The following is an 11,198-nucleotide window of genomic DNA, read 5'->3' on the forward strand; positions in this document are numbered from 1 at the left end:
TCCCAATTCAAGTCTTCCAAATTGAAACTCACTCCTAAACTGTTTATTGTTATTCCTCAAATACTAAAACCATGTATACTTTCATAAGTCCAATAAACTGGTTTAAGACTCGATGAAAGTAACAACTGTTAAACAGCCTTCTTAAATTTCCTCCAGTGACTTTAAGAAACTAGAGTTCTTTTGTGCAAATTGCAAACGCAGAACTGTTTGAATAACACTGTGGTTCTACTTGTAATACCTTCTATCACCATCCTTTTTCTGGACATGTGACAGGAGTCTACAAATTCAGACTTCTCAGATGGCCCTGTTGCATTCCATCAATCAACCAAACTTGGCTTTGAATGAAACAAAGCGCTTCAGAACACAGTGGAACTGGGAAACTCTTCATATTAGCACATACAAACAATACTTGGATGTTAACTACACTAGTGACATTCACCTAGAGTTACATTTCAAAGATTTGGCTTACAGAGGCCATCCTATAAGGGGGGGCATGAAGAGAGACATAAAAATGTTTAAAAAAAAAATGAAGGTCAATATTAGTAAAAGCTGGGCAAACTGCCAGTCACAAGAGCTGTTGGAGAATTCAACCCTAGATACATATCTCAGCAAGGCAAGAGGTTACACATGATCATAGCTTTAGACCCATTAGATATTATCCATATAGCTTGTGACCCAGTGGCAGTAAGTGAGTTGTTTGCTTATGCTGACTTTGCTTCCAAGTTTTTCTCATCCGCTCTAAATTCTTGACTGAGACGTTAGATTATTTTAGGCATGTTTGAAATATTAGCTTGCATGTGTGTTCGCTCCAAGGTCTTCATGTCTTCAGTTTTCATGCAAATGCCATGTTTTAGGTTCATACTTCGTCAAAAATTATAGTGAGGTCAAATGATTGCAAGTCTTTCTGCCACATCACCTTTCTCTCTGAATTCATCACACATGTCAGCAAAGAGAAAGACAAATGTCACTGTAACAGAACTGTACAAAAAGGATGACAGAAATTGCAAGGAAATTATATTGGGATGCTAATATTGCAGGAATGGAAATCTGGAAATACACTTTCACGTGCCTTAAATGTTGCAGACATAAAGAGGATTTGCAATATGTAGAAAGGTATCTAGGTCACCATATGCACTATAGTGCTTTAATGCTACTTTAAAAAAAAAAAAAAACCTGCCCAAGAGGAAATTAAAAATGACTAAAATAAAAAAAAAAATCCAGTCTAATTTATTTTCCTGTTTTAAAAAGATTTGGAGGACGATGAATTGAGTTACTTACTCCTGACTTTTTACCATTGATATGGTGAGTGGTGAGTTTGTGGACTATTGCAGAATATATAGGAAGGACTATGCAAAGGTTGATTAAATTTTTGCAGGAAATTACAAAAAATCCGCATGAATATGGCCAGTTAAGTCTACCAAAATGTATCATCTTAAACTAGGAATGCATCTGTTCTCCAGCAAAAATACATGTGCATTTATAAGAGAATACTCAAGGTAACACACAGGTCCTACAAGGTTTTTGCCACTGCAATACTGAAACTTGCAAATCAGCATGTTGACATAGGTTGTGGTTGAAACCTGTGTGCCCACATGAAGATGCAGTCCTCTGAGTTATACATTTCCAAAAAGCCACAATGAAGAGTAAATGTTCATATCCTTCAATGATTTGCCGAAAGAAATCTCTCTTCCCCAGACAGCTTTGGTACAGTTATCACAGCTCATAGACGACAATCACATTACAGGTAACTGCAGTCGGGATGAACAATCTTTCACTTCTAGCTTACATTTAGAAATGAGTTCAGTTCAGCTGAAACGGCAATAGATGCTGTATTTATTGGTCGGCATACTCCCTGATCTTGAACAACTTTGACTGTATTGTTATACACAGCATTGAGATTTAAACGTTAAATATGAACCACCGGCAACCAATGTGCTGCATTAAACTGTATGGAACCCGGAATCGAATCCTCGTTCCCACTGTAGCACCCTTGATCAAGGTATTTAACCTGAACGGATGGAGTGAAAATCACCCAGGTGCATAAATGAGTAAACACTAAGTAGCTTAGTGTGCAAACCTGCCCCTTGTAAGTTGTTTTAGAGACAAGCTAAATGCATAGATATTAAGTGGTTTAGCTGTTGAAAATAGCTGGTAAAATATACTGTGTATATTATATATATATATATATATAATATACACAGGTGCTTAGAGTGCTTGAAGAAAGTTTTCAACAAAGCCCCAACTCTGCAGCACTGAAGTGCGGCATTTGAAGGGATTTTAAAACCTTCACGTTGATCTGAAACCTATCAGAGAGGTGAGCAGCTCCCTGGTTTGGGTCCCTCCTGAGTTCCGTGAGTCGGTTCTGTTCTCACCCCCTCGCTGACAAACAGGACGGAAAAAAAAAAAAAAAAAAAAAAACAGAGGAAAAAAAGGAGCGTTGGAGGCCGGACTTGGACACACGTCAGCGCGCTGAATTTTATAAATCTATGTTATCCGAAAGCATCCCCCGGCTGGCAAAGCGCTGAGAGCGCGCGCGACGCATCTGTACACATCTGTACAGTAACACGCGGGGTCCAGAACCCGAGTCTGCGTCTTTCTGTGCGATACATAACACTGCCAAGTTTTTTTTTTTTTTTTTTAAATTAATTATTACCATTGTTCTTATCTTTTGGATCTGGGATCACTTTTTTTTCCGGATTGCAAGTCTCCGTGTGTGTGTGTGTGTGTGTGTGTGTGAAATTCTTTTGCGAAGATCACTGCGACTGCCCAGGCAGGTGTTGCTGGTGGTCCAGTGCGCGCGCAGTGAGTGTATCCCGTCGAGCCGGGACTCGACATGTGGGGTCCGCCTGCGTCTGCGAGCCACCAGCGCTGGATCCCTTCGCCCGGCCCGCTCATGGACGTTATAGAGGCGACTGTCTGAACTCGTCTCGCCAGCAGACATAAAACTTGTGCACATTCATCATCTCCCCCAAGTTCTGAGCGCAGGACCGATCGGGGGAATCAATTCGAACTCGTCGCTCTGTTTTTGTGCCGTTTTTCACCGACTGCGGCTCTGCATGGGCCCACATGAAGGTGAGTCCGATCATTCATTGGTCCGTGATTCAAGTGTAATTGGTCTGTAAATAATCATTAATTTAATGCGTATTCGGCGTGGAAATGTCGGTGTTGGGGAACGGCCATAAAGTAAGTAATAATATGAGTGTGTGCCGCGTCTGTGCGGGTTTCTCCTGTGTGTGTGTGTGTGTGTGTGTGTGTGTGTGCGTGGGTGCTGCTGTTTGTTACTTACTGTACACATGATAAAAGACCGTGGCGTGTTTAACACGATGTTGTCAGTAAAAGACCGACGCTGTCCGGCGTGTTTCGGGGTTACAGCGAGAGGACAACGCAACGCGCTCTGGGACTCGCCGTTTTTAGGGCTGAAACTAGAACTTCAGGCTTTTACTCGCACATCACATCATCGTCGTGTGTCCCAAGCAGTGAGTGGGTCCTGTCGGCTTTCACAGTTTAATTAAGAACAGTGGTGGAGGAGCAACATCTGGCCAAACCCTGTCTAATCACGATGCGTTCCGGATCTGCTCCACGACCACGTCGGAACGCGCTGCTGGATGCGGGAGTGGATCTCGCTGTGGAAACCCGAGTGGGATCATGGACACTTGATCGCATGTAAATAACGTTCGTAGTCCACGAAGAAAATCCCAAACATTATTTTCACTTGGCGTCCCTTCGCTTCACAACTGGGCTCAAAACAAAAACAGCTGGTTCGGTTGGAAATATTATAACCGGCGTAACCCGCGACTGCTAAACCGCGTGATACACAATTATACTGAATTGATACAAGTGTCTGTATTCCAGAGTAAAAAAAGAGTAGCGCATGCATATGATAATACACCTATAACAAGTATGTGTAAGAGTGAATATTATCTTACTTGGGATGATTTCATTCTGTATGGACAAGCCACGGCGGTGTAAATAATAATTTATTATAAACGTCGGTTACTTTCGAAACCGTCGTAATTGATTCATTCGTGATGAACGCGCAAATGTGACGATGCTGTATAATTAATCTATTCCTGCTTTGACGCAGGTTCCTTCATAGGACCCGAGTTAAAATGAAGTTATGGGACGTGCTGGCCATGTGTTTCTTGCTATTGAGCGCAGTCTCCGCGAGCCCGCTCCTCCAAAGCCTGCGGTCCGAGATGAGGCTCCGCCCCTTGGCGCCGACGCTGAGCGCGCGGCCGCTGCAGCTGGACGGCGACGAATCTGAACCGAGATCGGGACCCAGACCCAGATCGGCCTCCGAATCGGCCCCGCGACTGCAGGAATCACCCCAACAATGTAAGTCACATAACCACTGTGATGTTGTACAGTTTACATTTTTACACCCGACAGATGAAGAGTCGGATTGTTTTTATCATGGTAACTCAGAGTACGTACCCTACTCAAGAGTATTTAAGCTTAAGGCTTTAAATTAGGGCTGCTGATTTGGTTTTACTTATGTTTTTATTTATTAGAATATGTGCTGGACAGTATTTTGCTGAGAAAACCGTTACACGCTTAAATCAATCCACCTGTCGATATGTGATGCAGTCCAGATCCATACATACATCCCCAAAAAAACACTCTTTATGTTGCAATGTCTGCATATTTATGAGTTTTAGACACATAATTGGCAGTTGATTTAACTGTTCCAGTGTCACTGTGTGGGACTTGCACCACTAGTGTTTGCATGTGACTGAATGTGCAAACACACACACGCACACACACACGCACACACACGCACACACACACACACACACACTGGGTATTTCAGATCATTTTCACTGTTGACAGAGAGAGAAAAAGAGTTTTTCTTGGCATACTCAAAACCTTTACATGTCTGTCTTGGTAATGACATAACTATAAAGTGCTCCTAAAATTAATACACCCTTTTAAATGTTGACTTTACATCTCATTCCTCATCAGTCTGAACAGTTTTGCTTTGTTTACATTATTGGCTGAACATATTGCAGAAATGGCCTCTTGTACCCTCCAATATGCCAGAATACAGCAATTCAAATGATAAAATGATAACTAATACTATTATCGTAAGACTGTCAGACCCTTTTATCTAGAATTTCCAATGAACTCAACATACCGGCTGAGTTGTAAAAAGACTTTAAATTAGATCAGGTGCTATGGTGACTTAATTATACGCACCTTACATAGAGCATATTCCAAATGGAACCATTTTCTGTTTCATAGAACAGATTGGAGATTGTACAAACTAAATCTGTATACAAAGATCGATCAGTTTACAGTAACAACTTGTCCAGGGTAGGGTCACGGTGATGGAATTATGGTAGGCATGGTAGACCAGTCCATTGCAGGGCAATCAGAAACTTATTCTCTCACTATAGGCAACTAAGTCATGTGAAACACCTATTTTGTCTGTGGAAGGAAGCCAAAGTATCCAGAGGAAACCCACCTAACATGGGGAGAACCTTCTCAAACTCTACACAGACTGAATTAGATTCAAATCCATAGCAGTGGGGCTGCGACGCATCAGCGCTACCTGCTGTGTTACTGTGCTGCACCCAGTTGTATACAGCATCGATGTAACCATTCTGTGAATATAAAGCTGACACTATTATTGAAAGCAAAATTCTATTTTTCCAATTTGTTGCAGATAAATAGATACCAGAGCAATACAGTTCATACAAGGAAATAGCAGAGCCCCTCGTGGGATTTGAGCACACAACCTCCAGGTTGCAAGTGTGCCTCCTTCTCAATCATTCCCTTCATGTCAGTTTGTCAGCCAGATGAGAGAGAAGAGCACTGTCTCTGTCTCTTTTTGGATGACTTGCACATCAAATAGTGCCTCTCGCAGACACACACAACATTATCTTACCTGATGGTGCTGGAACAACCTGGTGATGTGTCAACCTGGAGATGACATTATACTGCATGACAGGTGACATCAGCATTATGCCACCTCATCCTGACAGCCAGTATAGCTGGTTCACCTCCTCTCCTGCACCTGCTGAGGAGGTTGACAGAGGTGAAAATTTTTAATTCCTCTAAGGCCAGCAGTTTGCTCTGTTACGTGTTCCTGATGCTGGGTTAAGAATATTTTCCAATCATTTCCAGGATAAGAAATTTAGAAAAAAATATTTTAAGCATTTATTAAATTGGTAACATGAAAGGTTTTCCTTTATTATGGCAAATTCTTTTGAATACACTGCATCTAATTTGTCCTTTAAAATAGATAGTATATCAGTGATTACTGTTCACTGCTTCACATAAACTCTAAGCATTAAGAATTTTCAATAATTATTATGTAATTTTTCATCTTTGTGAAGTTCTGACTGTTTTTACTTAGTTTGTGTCATTTTAGTTGTATTGGAATTTCTGCCCAAAGTCTTATCCCCTCTAAGTTCCTGTCTTTCTCTCCCTTGGAAGAAGTGTAGCCGGTTGATCTTAACCAAGCTGACAGCTTTTGTTTCAACATACTTCTTTTCATAAAACAATCTGACACATCCTTCATAATAAAGCATAACACAAGTATAAACTCCAGCTCAAAGGGATTTGATAAATTTTTCCTCACATTTTCAGTTAAAAATCATACTTAAAAGAGTGACCTACCTGTATTACATAACATGTGCTACTACTAAAACAAATGGTTTAATCCATGAAAACAGAGTGCTTTGAGAATGAGCTTTTATTTTTATTTCAACCACTGAAAGCCTTAGAAAATGCATTTCTAATTAACAGGGGAATAGTGAAATTCTCTTGTTTTAATTAAAAGTTTGATTTTGGTAGCTATAGGGGCTGGTGTCTTAACTGGGTTTACCTGAGCCCTTGTGGCTGCTCCAGAACTATGACCTTACTTGAATATGATTATCACCTAATTCCTGTCCTTAGTTTAACTATGTTCAATACTCATTGCAGTTGATCATCTTATCAACAGTACTATGCATGTCATTATCTCTCATCAAAAATATGCCCACTTCCACAATTTACATTTATGTGACACTTTTCTCCAAAACAACTTACCCACTTATACAGCTGGGTAATTTTACTGGAGTAATTTAGGGTAAATACCTTGCTTAAGGGTACTATAGCCAGAAGCAAGATTTAAACCTACAACCTTTTGGTCCAAACACAGTAGCTCTACCCACTATGTTACCAACTGTCAATTTAACTTGTTATAAGTCAAGTCAAAGTCAGTCAGTTTAGTATACAAATTAATCAAAACCAGCAATTTTCAAAGCTACCGATTACTAACAAACATTTTTTTAGTCACTTTCTAAATTTCTTTTCACTCCTCTTCTAAATGATGACTTGCAATACTCTTGTTATGATCATATTATCACTTCCCCCCTTGTTTCCACATAGATGAGGTGGCAGTTCCAGACCTGGAACAGTTTGAGGATGTGCTGGACTTCATCAAGGCTACCATTAGAAGGACCCGTCGTTCTCCTGAGTGGGACATAGACTCCCAGAGACTAAAACAGAGGCCCAAAGGAACAGCGAACCCAAACCGGGGGGGAGGAGTCAGGAAGGAAGGCAGGAGGGCACGGGGCCGACAGCGTGGCCGAGGAGCTGGCAGCGGTTGCGTACTGAAGCAGTTACACCTGAATGTCACAGACCTGGGCCTGGGATACCAGACCAAGGAGGAGTTGATCTTCAAGTACTGCAGTGGTCCCTGCACTGACTCTGAGGCCAACTATGACCGCATCCTGAACAACCTGGCCCACAGCAAGAAGTTGGACCAAGACGCACCGGTGCGTGCGTGCTGTCGGCCCATAGCCTTTGACGACGACCTCTCTTTCCTGGACGACAACTTGACGTACCACACTCTTAGAAGACATTCTGCCAAGAAGTGTGCATGCGTGTGACTTTCGGTAAGACATGCAGAGAGACACATAATGGCTTCAGGCCCTGAAGAATGGATTCTTTCAGGAAAATGTGGCTGCTTGAGTCCCCTTTTTAGGGCCCAAAGAAAGGACTAGTAGATGACAGAGGCTTGCCCTGCCCTGAAGAGTTATGCATCTCCTGTTTCAGGAACTGATGCTCTACCATTGAAAACTGCCAACCCACTGGGTTTCATGTCCAGTGCAGCTGGTCCAAAGGAGCGGTTCCAAGTCTCCAAAGTTTACATCCAGCATATGGAATTTGTGACACGAAAACATGAAAGTTGCTCACGAGACTGCTCTCACTGACCAGAAAACTGACTGTCCAAAGCATTTGTTCACATTCCTAAACACAAAAATCTATGTGGAAAAATATTTATTAAGGGTGAATTAACTTATTGTTATTTATTACTTCAATTTTATGAAAAAAATCTATTTTTTCTTATTTATTTGGTCATTTCTTTTCTTAAGTGTTGCCAGTTTGGTAAGATGTTTTTTGGAAAAAAAATGAAAAGGAAAAAAAAAAGAATATTGCTGGAGCAACAACCAGAATTAAATAACTGAATGTCCCCTTTTATCCTTTGACCTTTAAAATGTTCTCATAATGCTCAGGTCTGCAGCTGGCATCACCATTACAAGCATCTACTATAGAACTTTTCTGAGTCTTGCATCTTGTTGCCAACCATGCGAAGCTGCTGTCTTAGGTCTTGCAAGACACAGGACTCCCAGTATTTGTGTGGACCTCCTCGTTACATGTTGAATTTCTATAACAGGATGTTCACAAGAGCAGGCTGAGCCCCATTAACAGCAAAGCCTATAATAAGATCTGAACCTGCAACTTTCCTGGACCTTCTGCCTACCACTTCAGTTCCTTTACTACTATAGCACACAATTACCTCAGAGTCTACATAAGTTGAGTGCATTTGTTTCACAGGAATCAAGGGACATAGCTCCTTGAGACCACCTGGAGAAACAGCCAATTCAAACTGTCTTTAATAATAATAATAATAATAATAATAATAATAATAATGATAATAAATTTTTAAAAAATCAATTAAAGGACATAGATAAACACCAAAATCAACAGCTATGACATAAGTAATTTCCATTCATATTCACCCCCAAACCCACACCCATTAAAACTGAACCTGGATTTCCTCCTATGGCAGCTGCTATCCTTGGGTTAAAGAAGACCGTCTTTTGTTACTACCCCAAACCACTGTCAGGCCATGACTAATAAGAATCAGGACCCCTTTCTCCAGTGTTAAACAGATGGGTCAAAAGATTTATTGTGCTTGTTTTTTGAAAACCTTCTAAACATGGAATTTTATGTCTGTTACATGTGATTTATGTTTTTTGTATTGTCTTTTGGGCAATTTCTTGAAAATGACTTTTCATGGGTGTTATAGCTAGCTAACCACACATTTCAGTTACCCTTGTAGAATTTTTTTCAGGCCCTTATATGCAAACGGTGATGATGTGTGCTGATTACTGATGGGTGGTCGAGGGATGTTGTACATTTCTGACAACATACACTATAAATTGTCTCATGCAGGTCAATGTGATACAAGTAAACTGGCAGGTAAAGAAATGAAATAAATACAGTTTAATTAAAGAAATGCATGTTTAATGTGGTTAAATTAAGTGTTATTTATTCAAGTAATGTATAGTACTGGGGACAAGCGGTTCTGAAAATGTGTGTGTGTATAGTACTACACTGTTCAAAAGACCTACATTTACTTACTTTTTTCCAAAATTATAACATTAAGTGACCTGCAACTATTCACCCATTTATACAGCTAGGAAATTTTACTGGGTTTTACTATTTCGGGTAAGCCCTTTGATCACACGCGCTACAGCAGTAGGTGAGATCAAAACCTTCAGCCTTAAGATCTGAAAGCAAGAGCTCTAACCACTACACTATCAGCTACCCCAGATCTCGTACCTTGAGTAAGTACTTCTTGGGTTTTCGTAATGTTCAGAGGTAAATCTACAGTTTTACCCAATTATATATCTGGATATTTTCCGAACAAATTCAGTACCTTTCCTAAGTACTACAACAACACTTGTACGTGGGACCTCAACCTGTAGCATTGATTAATCATAGTGCCTGAACTGCTGCACAGCTGATGCAGATACCAGGTCAGCTGTTGTATACTTAAAAGCTTTCAGGTGGGAGTCCATGGCATAAGCCTAGGTTCAGATGTCCTCTGTTAAAAATATAGGCTCTCAGAATTACTGGCTCTAAAAAATAAACACACACACACACACACACACACACACACACACACACACACACACACACACACACACACACACACACACACACACACACACACATTTTCAGAACCGATTGTCCCATACGGGGTCACGGGGAACCGGAGCCTAACCCGGCAACTCAGGGCGTAAGGCCGGAGGGGGAGGGGACACACCCAGGACGGGACGCCAGTCCATCGCAAGGCACCCCAAGCGGGACTCGAACCCCAGACCCACCGGAGAGCAGGACTGTGGCCCAACCCACTGCGCCACCGCACCCCCAAAATAAACACTAGTTTCCCAATATATATTCTCACAAAATATAATCTTTCACTTTAACAGTACTCTAAGCTTTATGTGGTCCTCTGAAGCCAAACACCAAGTACACTATCAAAGCTCAAGGTGGGCTGTATTTGTTCACTTGTTGCTGACCACGGCATGGGTTACTAGACAGGTATGATTTCTGTCTGGACTAGTCAACTTAATCTTTTATTTTTAGACTGCCTGACTCTTTAGACCTTGGTCTTGTTTTCCTTAATATTGATTCCAGTTAGATACCGGATGGGTTGGCACTGCACTCCCTGAGATGCAGGACTGCTGTGCTCAAGGACATTCACAGATTGAGAAACCTGCCTCCGTAAAACTCCTTCAGCTTAGAAAAATGGGTTAATCGGTCATTCAGTCTTTTTGCTGTATCCCTGTAAATAATTATTATTAAAAACACACTAGAATGTAAAAAACATCTAGTCCTGCAATTGCTTGAGACCAGCTAACTGGGCAAAGAATTACTCTCAAAAGATCTCAGCCACACTGTCACTACAGTATGTATCCCTCCTCCTGACTTGGTGGTAGAGTTTATGCAAAAAATGCTTTCAAAAATGAAAATAATACCATGTTGCTAACCCATGCCAAATATGTACAAATATTTTGCACTGCACAACTGACTGTAGTCCACCCTACACGTTCCTCTGACATGCCAGTGGTGTTCCCATCTTGTTACTGTTGCAATTTGTGTTTTCACAAGCTTTGCTGATGCTTACTGTGTTCCAA

At 41.1% G+C, this 11,198-nt stretch overlaps 1 protein-coding gene across 2 annotated transcripts; it reads left to right on the plus strand.

Annotated features, from left to right (window-relative positions):
* Positions 1 to 2,960: 2,960 nt before the first annotated feature.
* On the plus strand, positions 2,961 to 8,270 carry gdnfb (glial cell derived neurotrophic factor b). Of its 2 annotated transcripts, XM_018758347.2 has the most exons (3): positions 2,961 to 3,072; positions 4,159 to 4,335; positions 7,375 to 8,270. In XM_018758347.2, the coding sequence occupies exons 1-3, from the start codon at positions 3,057 to 3,059 to the stop codon at positions 7,875 to 7,877; spliced, it is 696 nt and encodes a 231-aa protein (XP_018613863.2). In that variant the 5' UTR covers positions 2,961 to 3,056; the 3' UTR covers positions 7,878 to 8,270. The 2 variants fall into 2 exon arrangements, with proteins under 2 accessions (XP_018613863.2, XP_018613862.2); XM_018758346.2 differs by lacking the exon at positions 2,961 to 3,072 and having other exon boundaries at positions 4,092 to 4,335.
* The last annotated feature ends 2,928 nt before the right edge of the window (positions 8,271 to 11,198 follow it).

The sequence above is a fragment of the Scleropages formosus genome, chromosome 17 (assembly GCF_900964775.1).
Source record: "Scleropages formosus chromosome 17, fSclFor1.1, whole genome shotgun sequence".
Classification (NCBI taxonomy): domain Eukaryota; kingdom Metazoa; phylum Chordata; class Actinopteri; order Osteoglossiformes; family Osteoglossidae; genus Scleropages; species Scleropages formosus.